This window comes from Salminus brasiliensis, chromosome 16 (genome assembly GCF_030463535.1).
Source record: "Salminus brasiliensis chromosome 16, fSalBra1.hap2, whole genome shotgun sequence".
Taxonomy (NCBI): domain Eukaryota; kingdom Metazoa; phylum Chordata; class Actinopteri; order Characiformes; family Bryconidae; genus Salminus; species Salminus brasiliensis.
This window is the reverse complement of record NC_132893.1, coordinates 34,412,490-34,438,834: the sequence shown is the minus strand read 5'-3', so window position 1 is coordinate 34,438,834 and position 26,345 is coordinate 34,412,490. Positions and strand designations below refer to the sequence as shown.

The following is a 26,345-nucleotide window of genomic DNA, read 5'->3' as shown; positions in this document are numbered from 1 at the left end:
ATGAATTATTCAGTAACTAACATAAATTTTATGGTGTCATAATATTTATTGAGAAATTATTATGAATGATTTAGAACTATGAATGAACTATGAAACAGTGAATATGCACTAGGAATTATTCACTAACTACTGAATTGCGCGGTTGCTACTATGAGACTACTGTGTAAGCTCTCCTATGAAGTGTGGATCTACACACAGCATCGGTGAGAAATGATATATCGTTCCACCTCAGTTTGATAAAGCTGAAACATGTGTACAGTAACTTGTGGTCTGGCAGGATTAGTTTGATGAAAGCAGATGGATTGTGAAATATCGATTCCTCCCCGTAAAATCTGCTTCAGCGCAGAAACAAAGACATCCATATTCACAGCAGTAACGGAGCTGCAGCTCGGCCTGCTAATGCAGATTGCTTTTTAGTTCAGGCCAGGACAGCAGACCGCTATCAATCATCATCTTAACTCCTCACTGATTGGCTGCCAGGGAATCAGCAGTGCGTTGCCATTGGCTGGCGTCACAGATACAGATGACCATGTATGGAGAGTGCAGCCAGTGTTTTAATGTTATAAGGAAATCAAAACTTTTAAATAAATGTCTGAACCACTTTATATACTTTATATTTTGGCTGAAACTGAACTTGGGGTGTGTAAAGTGGGGGTTTTAGCTACCAGTTAGCTTCTTCTACAGTATGGGGAGCAGATACTGAGATAGAGGACATGAACATTCCCAGAAATGACAGACTTCTAGTACATGCCAAGCAAATTAGCAAATGACCTTTATGGCTAGAACCTCTGTAATACACTACATCTGATTCAGGTTCTTTATATAAAACAACCCTCAAGCTTTGCCTTCTTGTGCTCATAATGCATCATTTAGTTTTCATCTCCGACGACACACGCTGTTTAATGTGCTGGTTCATCAGCAGCCAAACTGCAGCTTCTGTAAAGTGGAGCAATAAAAAGCGTCTGGTTTGGCTCCAGTCTTGGGTGGAAACTGCAATACATCAGTGGTTTAGATTACAGCCAGACGCTGGAGCCGACATGATGAGCTACCGTGTGACCTCTGCTGGTACTGTAGGGAGAAATAACCCTCACAGAGACTCTTAAACTCTGCTGTCTGTGAAGCGGCTGACTTCTACCCAGCGTACTGTCATAACACACGTCCCTGGGAGACTGTACGGCCTTTCTTGCATCACACTGACATTCGCTTATTCATTGCAAAGCTATTTATAAGTGCAGTCCCAGTGTCCGGCTTGAGAAAGTGGAACATCAGAGATGAACAGCTGGTCACCTTCTATCTTTCATAGCATCGGTCATGCAACCTTATGTCATTGTATATAGTTTAGTAGGGGGGATTCCTCGTTCATGTGAAATTCTGAAAATCGGACACTAATATCTGATGCTGGTTGGGTACCACAGCTTCACGCCTTATTGCAGATTCAACCATATCTCAGTCAGAATCTCATGTGGTGTGATTTCATGTTGGACACAAAGGAACATGGACTTCCAGGATTACTTTTTGCACGAATCCCACACAGACAGTTTCATGTTGGACATAATGAGATTTATTATCATTTTTAATTCATTATTTTTTTCATTTTTTATTCATTGAAACAAAAAAGGCTGATCCAGAGCCAGACTGCACCCATCGGCCTCCTCTTTTTTTTTTTTATTATATTATTCGGAGGTCAACCAGCTCTTCACCAAGGTCACCATGATGACAGTTGAGACGTTGATCTACGCAAAAAAGAAAAGTAATGTATTCTGACCAGCAGAAACAGCAGCTTTAATGTATTAGTGGTAGTTTTCACCCCTTTCTACATTTCTTTGACCAATAGAGCGTGGCCGAATGCAGACCTTATAGATTTCGTTTTACTGGTTTCGGTAAACACTCGCAGTGTAATTATGATGTTGTAGAACTGATGAATGAATGGAAGGTCAACAGGGTCAAATCTGCACTGCTGGTTTCTTTTAAGCTCGGATTAAAACAGCAACAGCAACAATATTTCACTCTTTATTTTTCTAATAAAGAAGATTAGGGACATCCGGACATATGGAAGTGAACCAAGGGCATTACAATTTGGTAACTCTGTGGATGGAAAAATAAATAAGCATCTCAGAGACAATGCAAACATTTGAAAGTCAAAGAAAAAACATCTGAGAGTCGAAGAAATCTTCGGTGTGGCGCAACAGATAACACCACTACCTGCCACTGAGCTACCACACCATGTGGGAGACTGGGGTTCGATTCCCGGCTCGATTCGACTATGCTGCACCAATAAAAGTCATTGGGCAAGAAGACTTCTTACACTACATTGACCCACCTCTGTAATATGAGTAACCCTGGAAGTCGCTCTGGAGAAGAGCATCAGCTAAATGCTGTAAATGTAAATGTAAATCTGGAGTCCGAGATCCGAGAAGAATGCTCTCAAGTCCCCAAAGTGCTTGGCACAACCATGGACCCGAAAGGAACTGCATGGTTAGATCAAGCACAATGGTGTCCTGAGCAGAAACCTGAGGCCGGATGACCTCCGATCCAGAGAAGACGAGCGTCAAACCGGAGAAGAATTCCCATTCGTACCATACGCTTTAGGTTTCATGCACATGAGAATGGCTGAAGACTCGGAACGAATCCACGGAATGAATGGCAGATGTGTGATATCCATGAAATAGTGACAGAAATGGATGAACAAGACAAGAAAACAGTAAACTCAGACATCACTAATTGGACTTGAGATCCTTGACAATTGACCAGTTGCATCTCCTTGCAAGTTCTGGCCAGCTCGTCGGTTCCCTTCAGGTTTTACCGTTCATTGCCCAGCGGTGGCCCTGGACCAAGCTATGGACCAAAATGGGCCAAATGTGGAAAAAATCATTGGAAGAGTTTAGAAGAGTTTTGCGGAGAGTCCTGCCAGGTGATGGACCAGAGATGTTCTGTCCCAGCTGGCGGAAGACGGTGAGGAGGAGTTCAAGAAACAGTGCGACTCAGGACATCTGCACAAAAAAAGAGAGATTAGTCATAGGTCGTACTCTCACTGCGGTGAGATTCGGGCACCGCCCTTTCTGCGCCAAAACTGCGTCAAACCCCTCCCACTCCTTCCTAACATCTCTCACCCCCCGTTATCTATAATACCAAAAAACCCGCAGTGAATCAGCTAATTACAACAAATCTGTAAAAAAATGAAAAATATACGGTAGAAAATCTGAGATGGTGTCTTAATGAAATGACTCTGCTGCCCAAGACTTAGTCGACTAGTTTGTCCTTTGGGAAAAGTCAATAGGAATCGAGTTAGCCGGAGCTATGGTGGTCTCGTTAAGCGACATCGCAGGGCTCCTCCACTAGAAGAGACTCTTCTCTAAGCTCTAAGCACTCGAGGGCAAAGATGGATTAGGAAGGACCCATCATTTCCAATCAGAACAAATGCAGTGCCCAAGCGTACCAATGTTTTTAGACCAGAAATGGGGATCATCACCCTAAAAGGATGGCACATCTGCATGCACAGTGCCTATTGTGAAAGACCCAAAGCCTGTCTGGTCAGTCTGACCATCCATCTGGGTGCTAATCTCGTTATTCCCATACTTGTCAATTCCCTGGAGACGTTTTAGTCAGAATGGGGTGGATGGGAGCGCTAATCAACTCTAAAATGTCTGGGCAACTGGACCACTTAGTATGATGAAAAGGGACAAGGCGGACAAGTGGATGGGGATGATGGCTTGAGATATGAGTGGGAGAGAAGAGGACCTTCTCTCAATGAGGTGGAAAGGTGGAAAGCGGCGGTCTAAAAAAGGAATGGACAATGGCTCGAATGACTGAATGGCAGAAGCTCTTTCCAAGATACCTGATCTTACCATGGTACTGAGGATGGGTGGGGATCGTCTCGTGGCCCATCCTGTTCCATCTACACCTGTAATCGCACATTACCCACTTGCCTTGCTTGCCTCAATCACCACAGTGATAGTGACTCTACCTGCCTTCGGATTTTTCGACCCACCAACTTTTGCTGGCTCGCAAGAAACCAGCAATCAACCGTCTTCTGGAACCATCTTCTGGATCCGGCAGAACCGCCTGAAAGCCCACGCAATCCTGTGAAAAGAGGAGCGAGACCGGTTAGGCATTCAACAAGTGGCCCCACATTTCTGATTTCGTACCTTTTCCTGCGAGGCCATCCCAGCCGACGGGTCCACCAGGACGAGGGCGCCTTCCCTCTCTCAGAGGGTCTTAGGCACGGCCGCTTGTTCTCAGCTGGACGTCCGGAGTGGACTGTCGACCCAGACTGAAGACGGACTCTTCTGGACGTCTCATCACCAACACCTCCTTCATGGCCCGCCCCGCCCCGCCTACCGCTTTGAGGAGGGGTCAATCAAGACCTTCTGGGATAGGTGGGCTGCCCAAGTGGAGTTGGATGGGGCGGGGCAAGTTGGGGGCCACTTAGAGGGAGGGAAAGGAGGGGTAGGGTGTGTGGGTGGGGGGGTGTATGAGGGGTCTCGTTCCGCATTTCATAAATATTAATACAGAGTCCTCCCTCTTCATGAGGGGGGCAAGATTCTTTAATTTTGTTAGAGGGGGAAGTGCTTTATTCACTTAATGGCTTTTATTAGTGCCCGGACTTCAACTCTTTCATTAGCTAAAGTGCCGCCATAATTTACAGGAGAAAGTGCAGCAGGGTGGGGGGTGGAGGGGGCGGAGCCAGAAGAGTGCTGCATTTGCTATCTGATGGAGTGGGGCTTGTCTACCACACACACACACATACACACACTATATGTCCGACGTCTTTCTGCCTCCATTTCATTCTGGACGAACCCAATAACCCCCGCTGGGAGAACGGGACGCATACAAAGTCCTGCGCTTGCCGTGTCCTGCTGAAAACATGCAGCAGGTTTGCAGTTGCAGTTTTGCTGCCAGGCTGTTGCATCTGATCTCAGCATAAGCAGGTACAGACAGATTCAGCATTTCCAGGCTTAAACTATTGGTCTGAAAGCTGTACTGCAGTGAAAACCGCAGCAATTACACCATTGTTTGGTGGATTACAGCAATACATGCTTCCCCTAAACAGAATCCAAATAAACGAGTAAAATAATTCCCGTTGGGAAGCGTGCCAGAAGCCCAGTTTCGGATTTGAGGCCTTTGCACACTTCCCTAAAAGCCCTGTTCTGTAGACTCACCATGAGATCACTCACGAATACCTCTGGATCACTTCCCAAAGTCACCACAGTCATCCATCTGCACCATCCACAGCATCTACATCTACATCTACACCTTCTTCTGTCCACTTCTTCTACATTTCAAGCAAAAAGGGTTCCATAGAGTACCGAAAGTGGGTTCTTTTGAGTTGAAACAATGGTGGTTCCTTAAAGAATGATCTACAAGAGCCTAGAAGAACCTTTTAATTGGGAAAGGAACAGTTCACATACTCCAGCGGTTCTTTGGGTTGTCATAGTTCCACATAGAACCTTTATTTTAGCTGAAGAACTTGTGAAGAACCTCTTTTTAGGAGAGCGTCGTTTGTAAAGGCCTTTTTTTATTGTCTTGTGCAGTTTGGCTGATATTTATAAGCCCAACAAATGAAACTATAGCAACAATTTATTATCATTAATAACAGCATTATTAATGGCATAGATACAGTACCAGTCAAAAGTTTGGTTGAATGTTTGGTTGGTCATAATCTTAAAGACATCTGATCCGAGTGCTAGAGTGAGCATGTTTTTTGGTTTAATAAAGGGAACACTGGGGACTCATGGGTTAGGATGTCATTGGTCAGGGCTGGGTCAGGGAGGGGTGTGTATGTGTGAGAAAGTATAAGAAAAGTATGAGATCCTTGAAGAACCTTTGGAGCTGTGGAGGAACCACTTCAGGTGCTTTGAGGAACTTTCAAACGGTTCCTTGAAGGTTCCTCAAAGCACTAGTGATGTAACTGAAGTACCTCCAAAGGTTCCTCAAGGATCTTATACTTTAACACTGTGCAGCTACAGTAGGTTACAGAGGATGCTCATTAATACATACAGATTTCCAATAAATATGGACAAAAGTATTGGGACACCTGTTTATTGACTGCATCTTCTGAAATCAAGGCTATTAAAAAGAGCTGATCCTGCTTCTGTTGGAGTAACTGTCTCTACTGTCCAGAGAAGAAGGCTTTCTACTCAATGTTGGAGGAGCTTTGCTGTGAGGATTTCCTTGCATTCAGCAGCAAAAGTGTTAGTGAGGTCAGAATGATCCTTGGATGATGATGATCACCACCCCACCTCATCATCATCCCCAACTCATCCCAAAAGTATTGGATGGAGCTCCACCACCATCCATCATTCCAGAGAACACAGTTCTTCCACTGCTCCACATCTCAATGCTGGGGGGCTTTATACCCCTGTATAGCCCACGCCTGGCATTAGGCAGCATGGTGCCGATAGGGTCATGATGTTTATCTTCTCCAGAGTGTCCTATTTTATTGGCAGTACTTCTTTATCTACAGGGACTAGACGAGCTGTGTGTTTGTGTGCATTTGCACATCTGTGTCAGCAATGGGTGCAACTTAAAGCAGCTGAATGCATTTATTAGAAGGTTTGCAGTTGCAGTTTTGCTGCCAGGCTGTTGCATCTGATCTCAGCATAAGCAGGTACAGACAGATTCAGCATTTCCAGGCTTAAACTATTGGTCTGAAAGCTGTACTGCAGTGAAAACCGCAGCAATTACACCATTGTTTGGTGGATTACAGCAATACATGCTTCCCCTAAACAGAATCCAAATAAACGAGTAAAATAATTCCCGTTGGGAAGCGCGCCAGAAGCCCAGTTTCGGATTTGAGGCCTTTGCACACTTCCCTAAAAGCCCTGTTCTGTAGACTCACCATGAGATCACTCACGGATACCTCTGGATCACTTCCCAAAGTCACCACAGTCATCCATCTGCACCATCCACAGCATCTACATCTACATCTACACCTTCTTCTGTCCACTTCTTCTACATTTCAAGCAAAAAGGGTTCCATAGAGTACCGAAAGTGGGTTCTTTTGAGTTGAAACAATGGTGGTTCCTTAAAGAATGATCTACAAGAGCCTAGAAGAACCTTTTAATTGGGAAAGGAACAGTTCACATACTCCAGCGGTTCTTTGGGTTGTCATAGTTCCACATAGAACCTTTATTTTAGCTGAAGAACTTGTGAAGAACCTCTTTTTTAGGAGAGCGTCGTTTGTAAAGGCCTTTTTTTATTGTCTTGTGCAGTTTGGCTGATATTTATAAGCCCAACAAATGAAACTATAGCAACAATTTATTATCATTAATAACAGCATTATTAATGGCATAGATACAGTACCAGTCAAAAGTTTGGTTGAATGTTTGGTTGGTCATAATCTTAAAGACATCTGATCCGAGTGCTAGAGTGAGCATGTTTTTTGGTTTAATAAAGGGAACACTGGGGACTCATGGGTTAGGATGTCATTGGTCAGGGCTGGGTCAGGGAGGGGGGTGTATGTGTGAGAAGGTATAAGAAAAGTATGAGATCCTTGAAGAACCTTTGGAGCTGTGGAGGAACCACTTCAGGTGCTTTGAGGAACTTTCAAACAGTTCCTTGAAGGTTCCTCAAAGCACTAGTGATGTAACTGAAGTACCTCCAAAGGTTCCTCGAGGATCTTATACTTTAACACTGTGCAGCTACAGTAGGTTACAGAGGATGCTCATTAATACATACAGATTTCCAATAAATATGGACAAAAGTATTGGGACACCTGTTGTATTGACTGCATCTTCTGAAATCAAGGCTATTAAAAAGAGCTGATCCTGCTTCTGTTGGAGTAACTGTCTCTACTGTCCAGAGAAGAAGGCTTTCTACTCAATGTTGGAGGAGCTTTGCTGTGAGGATTTCCTTGCATTCAGCAGCAAAAGTGTTAGTGAGGTCAGAATGATCCTTGGATGATGATGATCACCACCCCACCTCATCATCATCCCCAACTCATCCCAAAAGTATTGGATGGAGCTCCACCACCATCCATCATTCCAGAGAACACAGTTCTTCCACTGCTCCACATCTCAATGCTGGGGGGCTTTATACCCCTGTATAGCCCACGCCTGGCATTAGGCAGCATGGTGCCGATAGGGTCATGATGTTTATCTTCTCCAGAGTGTCCTATTTTATTGGCAGTACTTCTTTATCTACAGGGACTAGACGAGCTGTGTGTTTGTGTGCATTTGCACATCTGTGTCAGCAATGGGTGCAACTTAAAGCAGCTGAATGCATTCATTAGAAGGGGTGTCCACAAACATTTGGACATTTAGTGTATGTACAGCAGTGTCATTTGTGGTCTTTTGTAAAGAACCTTTGAAGATGGTTCTTGTAACAGGGGCTTCTAACAGTAGTGGAACCACTGTTTTGGAGCTACATAGAACCACTTTAAATGGTTCCTTACCCTTTAGAACCCAACACTGTCTGCACGGCTGTCTGTCAGGCTTCAGGACTAATAAAGTAGTTCCACCTACAGACGTGAGCCATGATACACAACCCCAGGGGAACCCTTTTAGGTGCTGTTTAGCACCATATACAGCAGCATCATAGAGAAGAACCCATTCTCCAACATTCAAATGGTTCTAGTTGTTCTTCACTGGTTCAGTACAGAACCACCACCTTTACTAAAAATCTGTGAAACAGTGCTATAGACCCGTCATCTGTAGGAAATGCTCCTGAAGCATCCAGTGGGTCCTTTGAATAGAACCTCAACACCTGACGGAGATCAGGGTCTTTTTTGTGGTAAACTGTACGACAGCAGAGAAAACGCAGACCTGTCCGAACACAAGTTAAATAAAATCTATATATTGAAGCTATATATCTAGTTGCAGTTCTGAAGTGTTTTCTCAAGCGTGCTCTTAAGCTGATGAATCGGTGAGGCCGCTCGAAGAATGCCTCGTATCACAGCTCCCTGAACGCTGACTGGGATAATAAAGCACATCTGTGCCTTTGTGCTGGTGTCGATCATTTGCTCTGCGTTTCATTCACTAAGTGGCCTGGTTATCCAGAGTGACTTACTGCCAGACAGAGGCGGAGGGGGGGAGGGAAGCTATCTGTGACTAAAATCGGACGACCGGCACACAATTAAATCAGCTGAGAGGGTCTGACTGCTGCTTCGGCACTATGATTTGGGTCTGCACATAAAATACCACTCATGAAATTCTTCAACTCGTTTAGGTAACGATTCATATTCAGTTTCATTCTTCTGATGTCAGTAGAAAAATAAATAAATAAATAAAAAATAAATAAATATATATATATAAATGCTCTTTAAATAACTCATGATGAACAGAACAATAGAAATACAGGCATGATACATAACCCCAGGGAACCCTTTTAGGTGCTGTATAGCACCATATACAGCAGTATCATAGATACATATAGATATATAAATGTACATATATATACATATATATATATAACGTGTATATATGTATGTATATATATATATATTTATATACACTTATATGATTACATACATACTTATACTTATATACTATATATTACATATATACTATATATACACACACATGTATAGTATATATGTAATATATAGTATAAATATATATATAAGTATATATGAGTGCGATATATATATATATATACATATACAGTGGGGAAACGTATATACATTTTAGTGGGGAAACGTATTTAGTCAGTCACCAGTTGTGCAAGTTCTCCCACTTAAAAAGATGAGAGAGGCTGTAATTGATCATCATAAGTAGATCTCAACTATGAGAGACAAAATGAGAAAAAAAAATCACATTGAAAAGAAAATCACATTGTCTGATTTTTAAAGAATTCATTTGCAAATAATGGTGGAAAATAAGTATTTGGTCAATAACAAACAAGCAAGAATTCTGTCTGTCACAGACCTGTAACTTCTTCTTTAAGAGGCTTCTCTGTCCTCCACTCATTACCTGTATTAATGGCACCTGTTTGAACTGGTTAACAGTATAAAAGACACCTGCCCACAACCTCAAACAGTCCCACCCCAAACTCCACTATGGTGAAGACCAAAGAGCTGTCGAAGGACACCAGAAACAGAACTGTAGACCTGCACCAGGCTGGGAAGACTGAATCTGCAATAGGCAGCAGCTTGGTGTGAAGAAATCTACTGTGGGAGCAATAATCAGAAAATGGGAGACCTACAAGACCACTGCTAATCTCCCTCCATCAGGGGCTCCACGCAAGATCTCAGCCCGTGGGGTCAAAATGATCACAAGAACCATGGGGGGACCTAGTGAATGACCTGCAGAAAGCTGGACCAACAGTACAAAGGCTACCGTCAGTAACACACTACGCTGCCAGGGACTCAGATCCTGCAGTGCCAGACGTGTTCTCCTGCTTAAGCCAGTACATATCCGGCGCATCTGAAGTTTGCTAGAGAGCATTTGGATGTTCTGGAAGAGTTTTGGGAGAATGTCTTATGGTCAGATGAAACCAAAGTAAAACTGTTTGGTATAAACACAACTCGCTGTGTTTGGAGGAGAGTGCATGCTGATTGCATCCAAAGAACACCATACCAACTGTGAAGCATGGGGGTGGAAACATCATGCTTTGGGGCTGTTTCTCTGCAAAGGGACTAGGACGACTGGTCCGTGTACATGAAAGAATGAATGGGGTCGTGTATTGTGAGATTTTGAGTGCAAACCTCCTTCCATCAGCAAGGGCATTGAAGATTAAACGTGGCTGGGTCTTTCAGCATGACAATGACCCCAAGCACACTGCCAGGGCAACAAAGGAGTGGCTTCGTAAGAAGCATTTCAAGGTCCTGGAGTGGCCTAGCCAGTCTTCAGATCTCAACCCCATAGAAAACCTTTGGAGGGAGTTGAAAGTCTGTGTTGCCCCCCGACAGCCCCAAAACATCACTGCTCTAGAGGAGATCTGCATGGAGGAATGGGCCAACATACCAGCAACAGTGTGTGCCAACCTTGTGAAGACTTACAGAAAACGTCTGACCTCTGTCATTGCCAACAAAGGATATATAACAAAGTATTGAGATGAACTTTTGTTATTGACCAAATACTTATTTTCCACCATTATTTGCAAATAAATTCTTTAAAAATCAGACAATGTGATTTTCTCATTTTGTCTCTCATAGTTGAGCTCTACCTATGATGTCAATTACAGCCTCTCTCATCTTTTTAAGTGGGAGAACTGGCACAATTGGTGACTAAATACTTTTTTCCCACTGTATGCAGCTCCGGGAAAAAATGAGAGACAACCCTACATGATCAGTGTCTCTGGTTTTACTAGTTATAGGTAATGTGTTTTAGGGAAATGAACATTTGCGTTATATTTCATAAACCATGGACAACATTTCTCCCTAAAATCCAAATAAAAATATTTACTATTTACAGCACTTATTTATTTATGTATTTATTTATTTGCAGAAATGACAACTGCTCAAAAACAGCTGCTCAAATAATGTGAATAAATGATGATAATAATTATAATATAAAGAAGTTATTATTCAGATTTAAACACAGTGCTAATATCTGAGCTTTGAGAGCATTCAGAATCACTATGCTGAAATAACCTCGACCTCCAATCACAGCTCTCATGTCTCGGCCGGCTCTCCACTAGTCTTTCACATCTCTGTTGGGACTTTATATCATTCATAGTCTGCAGATTCAGACAAATCAGCTCTGTTTGATGAAATGTCTGTAATAAAATGACTGCCAGACACGTAGAGATGCAGATTTACTAAAAAAATGAAGTGGTCTACAGTGGCTCCTGTCAAGGAGTGGCTCTACATATCAGATCTACAGATCTACAATCTGAGACACTTTGACCAGAACCGAACTGTGAGGTTCTAGATACATGACTGGGTCAGAACCTCTCCAGAACATCAGGCATCAGGTCTTGTGGGTGTTCCTCCTGGTATGCAGTGGTCAGTACCTACCAAAAGTGCTCCAACAATGGGCAACCGGTGAACCGGCCTAAGGCTTACTGACACTAATGGAGGCCTCACCTCACAACCTGAAGGACTTAAAGGATCTGCTGCTAACGTTAGTAATGGAGCTGTTGTGGAGTTCATGCCTTGACCACCCAGATCTGTTGCGGCGACACAAGGGGGACCTACTCCATACTTTTAATTTCATGACGAATGGACCACTGGAGCAGTTCTTTGCATGGTACCACAGAAAATGGAAGGTTCTTTAGGGAACCACTTTCCTACACATTATATATGTATGGTAAAATGTGTGATACGTCCCATCCTAACCTAACATTTTAAACGAATTTTAATTTCTACATTTAATTATTAATAAATACATGAATAACCCCCAGCCCCCTCACCCTCACCCTCAACCCCCCACCCAAATCACTTAAAGGAAAAGCTCATTAAGGTAACATGATTGATCGCTGACCCCAGATGCGGTCGATCACCCAGGGCCTGTACTAATGCCTGGTATCTGATGAATGCCTTATTAGCACAGCGAGAGACGCTAGGCTTAGGCTGCTAGCACCAGTGCTAAGTAACGCTAGCTAGCTAACAACCCGTCTCTCCAAACTGCCCCGGAGGTTCACTGGTTTAACTGGACGTGGTTTGGAGATGGAGTGACTTACAGTCCTCTGTAATTCTGACATTTAGGGTTTATACAACAGCGTCCTGGAGATCCATCAAAGATCAAAGATCCCTTTGATTTACGGCCTTTTAAAGGATAAAGGATAAAAAGGATAAAGGTGCACGTATTCGTCACTGTACAGTGTGGACTGTACAGCGAAATGTGTCCTCCGCATTTAACCCATCTGGTAGTGAACACACACTCACACACACACATGTGTTAGGGGCAGTGAGTACACACACACACCCAGAGCGGTGGGCAGCCAACTCCAGCGCCCGGGGAGCAGAGAGGGTAAAGGGCCTTGCTCAAGGGCCCAACAGTGGCAGCTTGCCGAGCCCGGGAATCGAACCCACAACCCTGTTATCGATATCCCGGCGCTCTAACCGCTGAGCCACCACTGCCCCTTAAAGAACCTTTGAAGATGGTTCTTGTAACAGGGGCTTCTAACAGTAGTGAAACCACTGTTTTGGAGCTACATAGAACCACTTTAAATGGTTCCTTACCCTTTAGAACCCAACACTGTCTGCACGGCTGTCTGTCAGGCTTCAGGACTAATAAAGTAGTTCCACCTACAGACGTAGGTGCCATGATACACAACCCCAGGGGAACCCTTTTAGGTGCTGTTTAGCACCATATACAGCAGCATCATAGAGAAGAACCCATTCTCCAACATTCAAAAGGTTCTAGTTGTTCTTCACTGGTTCTGTACAGAACCACCACCTTTACTAAAGATCTGTGATATAGAACAGTGCTATAGACCTGTCATCTGTAGGAAATGCTCTGCATCCAGTGGATCCTACGAATAGAACCTGAAGCTCTGACGAACCCGAACCCACTCACAACCACCGAACCCGCCGGACCGCGACGCTGCGGAGGGTTTTCAGCCGGAGCCGGCTCTACTTTCTGTGCTGCGGCTAAGGCTTATACGAGGAGCAGCAGCACGCTGACTGTAGAAACGCGAAGCTGAAAGGCGGGGGAGTGACAGTGAGGACTTTACAGACACGTTTTGCAGATGTTTATTAAGTTTGTCCAGATGTTTCTTGGTCGAGGTGTAGCTTTCCGCGGAAGCGCGTCCACCTCAGCGCAGTGTGTGTGTGTGGTATCACTCCGCGCGCCGCGCTGCCGTTTGTAAGCGGAACAGTACTAAACAGTGGGGCGTTATGAGGACGGTAATGTAGTTCCAGTTTTGGATTAAGATTTTAACCAGGTCCATCCATGCTGTTTTGGTATACATTTTTTTTACGTAACTACGTAACTAAATGCTAAATTTCTGAAGGCTAGATTTTACACAAATAATCACATTTAAGATAATTCTCACAATGGGGACATTCACATAGTCACAGCAGCAAAGGGATAGCAAGACACTCAGACTCACAAAAAAGTAGACAAATATAGCAGAATATATATATATATATATATATATATATATATATATATATATATATATATACAATATAAATAATAAAAGTCAATATTATTTACAGGTAATTATACATTGACCCTTAAATGCACATTGTAATGTAATATTGAAGGAGCTCTATTTCTTTTGCTGTGTGTGTGTGTGTGTGGTCCGCTGGGAGCAGTGCTGCAGCAGGAAGGAAGGACCTACGATGCCGCTCCCTCACACACTTGGGGTGTAGCAGCCTGTCCCTGAAGGAGCTGCCCAGTGCTGCCAGGGTCTCCTGCATTGGGTGGGAGCTGTTCTCCAGCATGGGTGCCAGCTTGGCTATCATCCTCCCCCCTCCCAGAAATGAGACTGGTGACCTTCTAAATCCAGTGACTGTTAGCAGCTTCAGTCCTTTAGTGTATTCCACCTCCTGTTATACACTAAAGATGCACGTCAGATACTGAACAGAACTAGTGGTGGTGTTTGTCCCAAAAATAAGGGCAAAAGGCCTCTGTCCTGCACATGAACCAGACCTTTACACACTTTTACATCCATGATCAGAAAGACTGTCACAGACACACAAATAAAAGCAGAACTTCAGGGCTTTATTTAGCATATTTAAACCTATAGACTGGGATTGTGTGTGTGTGTGTGCTAGAGAGGGAACACATTTGCATTCATACTAGCCCCCATTGTCACAGTGGGCTTTGAAAGACTGATACTGCTGTCAGTTACCGTGCTTTGGGAGCAATCCTGATGTATAGGTCCAGACGAGCTTCTGAGGCTCTGTAGATTAATGTAGATTAATTCATCTGAGGCCCTTCAGACTGTATACTCTCAATCCGCTAGTCCTAGGACAGTAAGTAAGACTACCCCATACACACCCATCACACACAGGACAGGACTGCTAACCTCATATATACACATACATACACACACACACACTACTAAAACTGTTAACTGTCCTTAATATCTGTATATGTATGTGTACACATCCATCACACATAGGACAGGACTGATAACCTCATCTCTACATAGCACTGGTAAATTCTTAATTTCTGTATATATATATATATATATATATATATATATATATATATATATATATATATATGTACGCACACACACACACATATACACACATACATATACTAAAACTGTTATTCTTAATTTCTGTATATGTATGTACACATATATATATATATATATATATAGAGAGAGAGAGAGAGAGACAATGTGTGTACATACATATGTGATCAGTGATATTGATCAGTGATCACAGATCATTTACATTTACATTTATGGCATTTAGCAGACGCTCTTATCCAGAGCGACTTACAAGGTGACTCGTATTACAGAGGAGGGCCAATGTAGTGTTAGGAGTCTTGCCCAGGGACTCTTATTGGTGTAGCGCAGCATAGTCACCCAGACCGGGAATCGAACCCTGGTCTCCCACATGGTGGTGTTGTAACACAATGGTAGGTGGTGGTGTTATCTGTTGCGCCACACCAACCACATATTGATCAGTGATCAATCCTTTACTCTGATTTTAACCATTTTGGTAATTGTGGCCAAAGCATTAGAGACTTCCAATTCATCCAAAACTTACCCCTTGCCTTAAAAATAAACAAACCAACAGTCTTGCAGAAGTGACCATAATAATGACCCACACTTTTAGATCCATATGCAAAAATGCTGTCACAGACAGACACAGGAGAGAAGCAGAATGTCAGGACTTTAGTTAAGACTTTTATTTAAACCTATAGACACATGGGTGTTTTTTCTTTCTTTTATTTTATTTCAATTTTTTAATGGCATTCTACTCATATGTGGCTTTGTGTGTGTGTGTGTGTGTGTGTGTGTGTGTGTGTGTGTGCTGGAGAAGGTAAACGGATTTACATTCATATATATTTCTATAATGTCCAAAAGAACGAAATAATCATCAGAAAGCCAGAGTGAGATGCTGACATCTTGGAAATACCATTGTGGGCCTTTGGAAATGTCTCAATGCTCGGTGAAAAGAGCGGGGCGTTCATGCAAAGCTTTAGAGTCTTTTACTTCTTGACCAGTTGAATGACGTCTTCATCGTCCAGCACGTGGTCCTTTCCCACCTTCTGAGGGTTGTGTTTGACAGAGGCTCCCCACACTAAAGCACTGCGGAGAGAAAAGGGGAGAGGTTAGAGCTCAAAGGTCAGCCAACAGTTTCAAAGGCAAGTTTCCTTATGAAGAAGCATAAACTCATCTGATAGCAAACCATTTGACCAATATATCGATGAGACATTTTTGTATGTTTTTTAAAAATAAGCTATGGACACACTTTTAGGGCTGCATGACATTGGAAGAAACCCTGCTATATATATTGCAATATTTAAAATAAATAAAAACAGTAATTTTCTAAAGAATTCACAGGTCACACGATATCAATGATCAGGCATGTAATTAAATATTATTAAATGTTCATTAGAAATAAGTAAATATTAATAATGTACTCTGTGTGATCATGACTGGAAAATGGGGACAGTGGGAATCTTCCTTTTGTATCAAGCAGAAAAAAGCTGACATCTTATTTAATTTGCCTTATGGGACGTTGCACACCATGTGATGGGACTATTGAGCTTGTGCACATTGTGCTGACGTTGCTGAAACGCTATATAGTGCAGCTCTACACTCCAATCCCATACCTACTGCAGTTAAACCAGGTCACTGTTTTGGTCTCTCAGTATAAATGACAGCATTTCTGAGACGTTATATAATTACTGCAGGTTTAACATATTGGATATATCTTAGATAAGTAAATATATGCATTATTTAGTATTTTGATTATTAAACATCCTAACTAGGGCTGCACAGTATACACTATGTGGCCAAAGGTTTGTGGATCGCCAATTAACCCACACATATCCCTCCCCCCCTTCACATGCAATGCTCCAGACACTGGTAGGATGAAGACCAACACAGGTTTTCTCCTACATATGCACAGCCAGCCAGCAGCTCTTTTTATAACCTGCCACCAGGCTACCAACGCACTCGGAAGAGTTGCCACAGATGTGCAAATGCACACACTCAGCTCTGATGCTTCAACCAGCATCCCAGTGTCAGGTGTCAGTGCTGGCCAGGGCTGCACTGGAGTGGTGAGAGATACTTACTACTTGAACTCCTTGATGAGGCTTTTGTGGATTTTTAGACAGAAGTCTTCAACAGCTGTCCGTCCATCTGGCAGAACCACTGGGGATGTGTAATCAGGGAGCTGACCCTTCGGTTTGGTGTATCTGAGGAATTTAAAAACAAGACGTTCATTACAGTCGTCAACCAGTGAACCTTAAACAGGCGACAAGAATATGGTTTACAACAGCAATTGAGGGACTCTTTTCGCTGAGATATATTTTCCTTATAGAAAAAGCTACATTTATGGTTATATGACTGTTATAAGGGGTTATAATTCACCTTCACTACGATACAGTGGCAGTACTCTCGCTACGACTGACTGGTGGATTCATGTGTTGTCTGTGGATGTGTGTCCGTCAATGTTTTTGTGTGAAAATGACCAGTGGACACTCAAAGACTTGTCTCCTGTCTCTCGCTGTTTATGTACTATTGTATCCATATTTTACTACACCTGTGAAGCTGAGGCTCTGGTGAACTCGTTTCAAGCCCCAAATCTATTCGTCCACATGAGTAAAGGCATGTTTTTACAGGAAATGTGAAGAATTTTAATAAACAGGCCTTAATTATTCAGGTTTAGGGCCAGTATCTTGGTCACATGGGGTTGAGATTGGTTATGGGGTTGGATATATAAAACATAAGCCAAATGTAAGGATCCAGACTATAGATTAAGTTTTTATCCCCCGGTGTATTATGTGGATCTGGCAGGGCATACAAACCTCGCTTTGCAGCCTTCTGTCATACGTGCGCCATATGTCACCTTTTTTTATTTATACACTCATAAATAATATACTTCTCTGTTTCAGCAAGCCAGAGGTTCTCCACTAGTCATGATCCAAATCTGAACAAGTTTTAAGCGTCAGAATTTTGTTTGCTAATTATCCGTCATACAAAACAGGACTTTTCTGTCCTGAACGTTAAAATAAATAATAAATAAATAAATAAAATCAACTCTGTTAGATTTTAGTTTTGAGACCCTGCTGTAACAAGCTGCTCAAGGCCTACGTTACTGTTTGGTGTCCAATGATCGGTCTCAGTCAGAAGCGGAGAGTGGGACATACTGGACGCCTGTCAAGACACCAGAGGCTCAGCCCACCAGCTCAGCTCAGCTCAGCCCAGCAGCTCAGCTATCCTAACACATCTGGCTAAAGGGAAGTTGTGTGGTGTGGATTGCCTACATGCGCACTAGGTGCAGGTAATCCCAGATCTTCTCCAGCAGGTCATCAAAGTTCCAGCGGTGGTGGGCAGAGATGGGCACGCAGTGGGGAACTTTGTAGATGATGTCCAGCTCCTCGATGGAAATCTGGTCGATTTTGTTCAAGACGTAAATGCAGGGGATGTAAACTCTGTGTGAGAGAGAAAAGGAAACACGTCAACATCTGCAGAGAGGAAAACAATGAGCATCATTTATCAAACGCCTCAAAGAATGGGGGCTTATCTGAAAAATGACTCACTTTATTCACTCATTTTTTTTAGGCACAGTGACAAAACTCTGAATAGCAACACTGGCTGAAGTCCAAGATGCATACCGTACACTCTAACTAGAGCGCTTACTCAGCTTGTACAACTTTACGTGTCTCACAAGGTTAATATTCCAGTACAAAATATAGAATTTCTTCATTAGAGATTTGACTTGTAACCTAGAAAGAATGCAAAAGCAGTTTGAATAAAGTTTATATCTCCATTGTTCATGTTTTGACACAAAATAAAACGTGTTCTTTACATGGTGTAAAAATGTCACGATGAATGGACCAATAGAAAAGCTCCAAAGTTAAAACACCGGGCTGGAGCGCTGCTGCTGCTGCACTATGGAGCTTTGGTGGTGGAGCTGCAGGAGGAGAACCTCTCTCCAGAACTGCTGCTGTGTAACGCTGCGTAACCCATAGAGTCATACTAGTGTAAAATCCTGTAGTATTACTCTACCACCTCAGTTCACATGCTTCTACACCTTCAGATCAAGCTTCTGTTCTCAGCTTGCCCAGAAATGCATGTGTACAGCTAGCTGGAGCTCAAAGTGTGATTTGTTTTTACTGCAGTGTTGTAAAAGTGAAATACACTCCACAGCCCTTTACCTGTTTCCCTCCACCACATCGATGAGGTCGTCAGCTGTAGAGTCGCTCCGCAGGGTGATGTCAGCGTTGTGGATTTTATACTCGGCCAGAATACTCTTCACTGTTTCAGCGTCCAGCTCACTCTGGGCACACTGTGAGACAACAGGAGACAGAGAAACTCCAGTAACTCTGAGCCTTCTGGAGACACAACACGCAGGTCTGAGTGATTTTACCCCCCAAAAAATGGTAAAAAAGATGTGGGAATTTGTGCCTGAAAAATTTACATATTGACATAAAGGTATAAAAGAAATAATTTTATATTCAATGAAGCAAAACATGCAGGAAATCACATCATTATATCAATAAAAGTCAAGCTGACAGGTTTACTGCTTGCAAAAACACAAGCAGCGCACAAAAAAACATCAAAAGGGAAGAGAGAATGACGAGCACACAGGGGCACATTTATCTCAACTAGGATCAGATTTTGCCTTCATTTGCCTAATGAACACACAAACCAGATGGGACCTGATCCCAAATCAACACTCATTCAGTTATTAGATAATTACTGGCCAGTGAGAGCTCCAGGCCAAGGCTGTACTGTGACACTTACAGTCGCAGTGAAGTTGATGCCTCCTTTGTCCTTCTTCTTGAAGCCGATGTTGGGGGGTTTCTTGTTGAGGCGGATGCCGAAGCCCTCCAGCTCGTGTTCGATCAGCTTCTTGTGCCCGAGAGGTTTCAACACGTCCAGAACGATCAGGATGAGATTACAGGTACGGGCCACTAAAATCACAGCATGAGCAATTAGAGGTCAATAACAGCAGGTGTCATAAGGTCTTATGTAGCTGTGTTTTTTTTTTTTTTTTACCTGCAATGACCTGCCGTCCTCTACCCTTACCATCCTTGGCTCCCTCAATGATACCTGGGAGATCCAGGAGCTGCAACACAGAGGCAGAGAGATGATATTTTGTGTCAGCAGCATGAAAAAAGAGCAATAAATAGTGATTTAAAGATTTAAATGCAGAAGATAAGCTTAAATTAAGCAAGTTAAGTAAATTTAAATTGGAAAGATGTTCTAATATTTGCAGGGGTGCCCAAACTTTTGGTTTTGGGGTCTAAAATGCAATGTTTGTAAAGGGCTGAGGACGAAACAGACAGAAAAGGACACAAATAGAAAAAGAGTGGTTACACTGCTCCTTATCTTAATGCTGGGGGGCTTTAAACCCCTCTAGCCCATGCCTGGCATTAGGCAGCATGATGCAAATAGGTTCATGTTTGTTTATCTGCTTCAGAGAGTCCTATTCTATTGGCAGTTCTTCTCTACAGAGACTAGACGAGCTGTGTGTGTGTGTGTGTGTGTGTGTGTGCGCATCAGCAATGGATGCAGCTTAAAGTAGCTGAAAGCATTCTATAGAAGGGGTGTCTACAAACATTTGGACATATAGTGGTTGAGAGGGTGGATTTTTCAAGCAGGCCAACTTTTACAGTCCTGACATCAAAAAAATGAGCATTTATAATAAATTTAAACGATAATTTGAGGAAAAAAATAACACAATCAACCTAGTCAGGCAGCCAGGTCACACTTCCTGTCTGACGTTTTCTGCACTGGAGCGACGGGGCTGACGTCGCTACTGATGGAAGGTGTAAACTACAGGCCTACAGGCCTACATCTGAGGTGTTCAGTCATCACTAATAGACTTGATTATGTGGTTTCTGACACTGTAGGACTCCCTGTTATCTGTTAGGCTGGTCAGATGTGCTGGGTCAATGGTTGGTGTAGAACTGGACTGTGTGGTTAAGGGGGCAGAGAGGAGAACGCTCCACAAACTGCTCTCCATCATGGATGATGATGGTCACCCACTGCACACCATCATTATAGACCAAAGGAGCCAAAGTTCAGTGGCAGGCTGCTGTCACAGAGCTGCTCTTCAGACAGACTCAGGAGATCATTCGTTCAGAGAGCCATCAGACTCTTTAGCTCTTCCCAGTGGTGCCGGAAGAGGGAGGAGGAGGGGTGAGGACAAAGTCTCTAATGTTTAATCTGCACTATTTACCCTTTACTGTACATTTACATTTATTCTATTGAATGTTATTATTGTATCTAAGTATCTATCTAGCTATCTGTCTAACATGGTGTAAAGTGTGTTGTGTAGTATATAAGAACAGCAATAGTATAGTAATATAATAGTAATATAATGCTGAAGCCAGAATTTGATCTGTATTTTTGTCCATTTGAAAGTTCTGAGTATGCAGATAAACGACTGCCTTAAGAGAACCTGGATTTTGGCTCCTTTGTAGCGGATGACTCCCGGCACTGTAGTCAAGGTGGTGAACTCGTAGGCGGCCACCTCGGAGTAGACTCCAGCCAGGTTACTCAGCAGGGTCGACTTGCCCACAGATGGGAAGCCCACAAACCCGATACGCGCATCTCCCGTCTTCGCAACGTCAAAGCCTGAAACAGAGAGTGTTTCACTGACGTCATTATTTTTTATTTTCAGTCTTATTTCTAATTTTAGCATTTGGATCAACAATTACCCAGCACATACATATGAAGACTGACACACGCCTGCCTGCCTGGAGAAAGCAAGGTCAGTTGCGCTCTCTTGGGGTCCTGGCAGCCGATGGCTAGCATCATGATCGGGATTTGAACCAGGGACAGTGGTAAATGGCCACCCAGCCCCACCTGCTGGAAGACTGCCCGCTGAGGTCCCCTCTACCTGCGTCAGACCAGCTGCCACCTACCAGTCTGACCATCAAGCCCCCCACCCACCACCACCCATAACAGACCAGCTACACACCCTCCTACCACTGCTACCTGTTTAATGACCATGTCAAACCTAAATGGACTCTTAACTATCTGCCACTGTTAATATCACCACCAACTATCTGCACCATGATTATTATATTATGATTATGATCAGAGTAGTTCAACAGTTTAGATGGTTTGGTAACTTTTATCAATAATTTATAAATAGTTCTGATCAGAGGAGGATGGGTCGGGTCCCCCTTGTGAGTCTTGTTTCCTCCCAAGGTTTCTTCCTCCACTGTCATCGTTGGCTGCTCACTGGGGGTCTTTGATCCTTCATGTCTTGTTATTTCTTTTTTTCTGTCTTTTATTAATAACTAATTATGTAAAGCTGCTTCATGACGACAACAGTTTTAAGAAGCTATACAAATAAATTGATGAACTTGGTCACAACTCCGCTGGACCACAACACTTCTATTTTTCTATATTCTATTTTTTATTTATTATATTATTAATTACTGTATTACTCAACATAAACATCGTCAAAACGAAGTCTGAATTTGACACTTTCCCTTTTTTATCACTTTCAAACGGCAGCTGGAAACGGCAGCCTGTGATTGTCTGGGTGTTATTAGCTGGAACACAAACACTACTGCTGTATTCCCTTCATAGGAAAATCAGAACCTCATCAGAATCAGAATCTAGAACCTTATTCTAGGGGACAGAAATGACCCCTGATCACAACCTCCTACATTAGAAAATCAGGCCAAACCTCATATACGCCACTGAGATACGCCACAGAGCTGCATGGGATGTCCACTAGGGTTCACCATTTGCACACTCTGAGACTTTAAGAGTGCACTGAATGTTCTCCACAGTATTTTCAGAAGGACACATCCGTTCTCCAAACAGTGCACTACAGTATGAAAACTTCCACGTTTGGGGGGGAAAAGGCCTATAAAGCCTTCCTTCTCGTACCTTCTCCAGTGCCTCCGCCGCCGCCTCCTTTCGGCGTGATGAGCTCTCTCCGGAGCTTGGCCAGCCGAGCCTTCAGCAGCCCCAAGTGATGCGCTGTGGCCTTGTTTTTTTGAGTACGAGCCATCTGTAGCACAGGACAACACACAGCGCAAGAGTTACAGCACCACTCTGAACAGTAAACAGCTCAAATTATATAAGTTCATTAAAATATTCACTTCTAATGAGGTGGATTTGTTTGAGCCCGTTATGATAGAAGACACCCTGGCAGGCCTTGAGACGGTTCTATCTGGGGATCCTTCGTTTTCTTAGACAATCAAATCTGTGTATTTAATTACTGCTATGTAAAACCAAGACAGCTGATTTGGATTTCTGAGCTTGGAAATACATCATAAAAACCGATCATAACAGGGGATGCACTACAACATCAGGATCATAGACAGTTCTAAAAACCCAGATGTTCTTGGCATCAGACGAATGACTGAATTTGCCCATGGAAACGCTCCATCTCTGTGCTGCTGCTGCCGGTGGGTACCATTCCTACATTACCGTGCCTTTCTAACAGCAGTCATAAGCTATATGAAGGCACTTTGATACTTCAGCACATTCATATCTAACCAAGGTGGCTCAGCGGTTAGATATATGATATTGATGACAGGGTTGTGGGTTCGATTCCCGGGCTCGGCAAGCTGACACTGTTGGGCCCTTGAGCAAGGCCCTTTACCCTCTCTGCTCCCCGGGCGGTGGAGTTGGCTGCCCACCGCTCTGGGTGTGTGTGTGTGTGTGTGTGTGTGTGTGTGTGTGTGTGCTCACTACCCCTAGCTCACTAGTGTGTGTGTGTGTGTGTGTGTGTGTGTGTGTTCACTACCACAGATGGATTAAATGCGGAGGACACATTTCTGTACAGTGCCGAATACCTGCACCTTTACCTAGTCTGATCTCCTGAGCCAGCAGCTTCTCTGGAAGTGGATGTAGCCTCACGTCCTCATCAGCACAGAGATTTAGGACATTATTATTATTGTTATTATTATTATTATTATTATTATTACACTCCCATGTGTAAAATGGGAGTCTGTTCTCACAACTTCTGCTCTCTCTGCTGCTTTTCCTATGGGTTTAATACAGTCATCTGTCTCAGAGCTTGTCCAGAACCGCTGTAAAATACGTGTCCCAGCTCAAGCCAAACTCAAATTAAAGTACACAGAGTTTATTTACCCCCTAAAAGCTTTACTGTAATAAAAGAGAACATGTTCATGTTAATGTCATGTATTGTACCCCCCCCTCCTCCTCCCCCCCTCCTCCTGTACTGTACATGTGTAACTTACTGTACATATAAGCATGTAATACCATCATTTCTGGTGAATATTTGGAGATATTCGCATGTGTTTGCAGCTGATTATATTTGATATAAAAGTTATTTATAGATACAGGTGTCCCAGTAATGCTGGTAGTGGTCTGTAACAGGTCAATATCATCAAATGTATAAAAATATCGCATCATTAAGACTAAAATAAAAGAGAAAAGGCCAGATTTCTGCTGTTATTTGAGAATAAAGTGCTAAACTAAATCCCACCATATGAATGGATAGCTAGCAGGCTAACGGCCCGGCTGCTAACATGCGAAACACACCAACCTCGTTCTCAATTTCGGCAATTTTGGCGAGTAAACTCATTTTTGTGGCGTTGGGTCGTTCCGAACCGGGTCAGAGAGAGGTAAATCAGGAGGAATGGACACTGTTCTGGTTCTGGTTTCGTCCAAAACGCTTCTTTTCTGGGTTTTAGCTCGGCTCTGCGCTCAGACTGTCATGCTGTCGCTCCTCGCGGCTTCGCGGGGCTGAACGGAGGGGCGCACAGCGCCGCCTGCTGGAGAGGAGTAACCGCCACGCACATTTTTATAATTTTTTATAGTTTTATAAATGTTGACCTAAATAAAAATATATATAAAATAAAAACCATATTTGACGCGTTTTTTTCACTTTATCTCAAATGTAGACTAATTTGTGTTTGCTGAGCTTTACTTTTACACCGGAGCTAACATTGCTAATACGCTAATATACACCAAGGTACGTGGCCAGATGTTTGTGGACACCTCTTCTAATTAATGCGTTCAGATGTGCAGCACATGTCTGGCACAGGTATACAAATGCACACACACACAAAGCTTGTCTAGTCCCTGTAGAGAAGAAGTACTGCCAATAGAATAGGACTCTCTGGAGCAGATCAATAAACATCATGACCCTATGGGCACCATGCTGCCTAATAATGCCAGGCGTGGGCTAGTAGAGGGGTATAATAAAGCCCCCCAGCATTGAGGAGCTGTGGAGCAGTGGAAGAACTGTGTTCTCTGGAATGATGGTGGTGGAGCTCCATCCAGTACTTTTGGGATGAGTTGAGGAGGTGATGATCATCATTCAACATCCTGACCTTACTAATGCTCTTGTTGCTGAATGCAATCAAATCCTCACAGCAATGTTCCTCCAAAATCTAGTAGAAAGTCTTCTTCAACTAAAGCAGACAAACTCTTTTTTAAGACCCTTGAGTTCAGAGTAGAAACAATGAATCAGCTGGTGTCCCAATACTTTTGTCCATTACATTCTATTTAACAGGGCTGCCACTCTTACCATTTTGAGAGGGTTTCGCACTCACACACTCGCACCTAGGGGCAGTTTAGCACAGCCGATTCCCCTTTCTACTAGGATTTGGAAGAGCATTGCTGTGAGGATTTGATTGCATTCAGCGACAAGAGTGTTAGTAAGGTCAAGATGGTCCTTGAATGATGACCACCATCCCACCTCATTATCCTCAACTCCCCAACTCATCCCAAAAGTACTGGATGGAGCTCCACCACCATCATTCCAGAGAACACAGTTCTTCCACTGCTCCACAGCTCAGTGCTGGGGGGCTTTATACCCCTCTACTAGCCCACGCCTGGCATTATTAGGCAGCATGGTGCCGACAGGTTCATGTTTATATATCTGCTCAAGAGAGTCCTATTCTTTTGGCAATACATTTGCACATCTGTGTCAGCAATGCATTAATAAGAAGGGGTGTCCACAAATATTTGGACATGTAGTGTATTTTGGCCCACATGCAGCCTTCCATGTGAAATTTTTTGGACAGTATTTCTACGTTGGCCCAAAACTGGCCCCGGTAGCCAGTCGTTTCCGTGATTCCAGAGCCGGGCCAGGACTGGGGCATGGCTTATTGGCTGTGTGGGACTCCTAATATCTGAAATGTCAGATATTACAAATATTATAATACTTGCAGACTAATATAATGACTGCGTATTTTATACCGAGCACCCTGAGTATGTATTTTATACGTCCGCAATGCAGGACAGTAATTAATCACATTAATTTATTATTATTAATTCATATCATCACAGAAACCACCAGAGCTGCTGTTTTGTTTTTTTGGTAAATAGTTTCTTTTTATTGTTCATATTTACTTTGCATACAGTATAATCAC

At 43.1% G+C, this 26,345-nt stretch overlaps 1 protein-coding gene across 1 annotated transcript; it reads right to left on the bottom strand.

Annotated features, from left to right (window-relative positions):
- Nucleotides 1-15,674: 15,674 nt before the first annotated feature.
- Nucleotides 15,675-24,709, bottom strand: drg1 (developmentally regulated GTP binding protein 1). The gene is made up of 9 exons (XM_072658500.1): nucleotides 24,512-24,709; nucleotides 22,882-23,005; nucleotides 21,434-21,609; nucleotides 20,026-20,095; nucleotides 19,771-19,940; nucleotides 19,182-19,312; nucleotides 18,288-18,455; nucleotides 17,094-17,216; nucleotides 15,675-16,101 (listed from the first exon to the last, which is right to left on the bottom strand). The coding sequence occupies exons 1-9, from the start codon at nucleotides 24,548-24,550 to the stop codon at nucleotides 16,002-16,004; spliced, it is 1,101 nt and encodes a 366-aa protein (XP_072514601.1). The 5' UTR covers nucleotides 24,551-24,709; the 3' UTR covers nucleotides 15,675-16,001.
- Between the last annotated feature and the right edge of the window lie 1,636 nt (nucleotides 24,710-26,345).

Excerpts from the sequence above, each read along its gene's own strand:
- drg1 (XM_072658500.1), bottom strand. The coding sequence starts at position 24,550 with ATGAGTTTACTCGCCAAAATTGCCGAAATTGAGAACGAG. Across the intron at positions 21,610-22,881 it reads CGGCGGAGGCACTGGAGAAG|GCTTTGACGTTGCGAAGACG; the intron begins GTACGAGAAGGA and ends TCTCTGTTTCAG. Across the intron at positions 17,217-18,287 it reads TACCTGCACCTAGTGCGCAT|ATACACCAAACCGAAGGGTC; the intron begins GTAGGCAATCCA and ends TAAATTCCTCAG.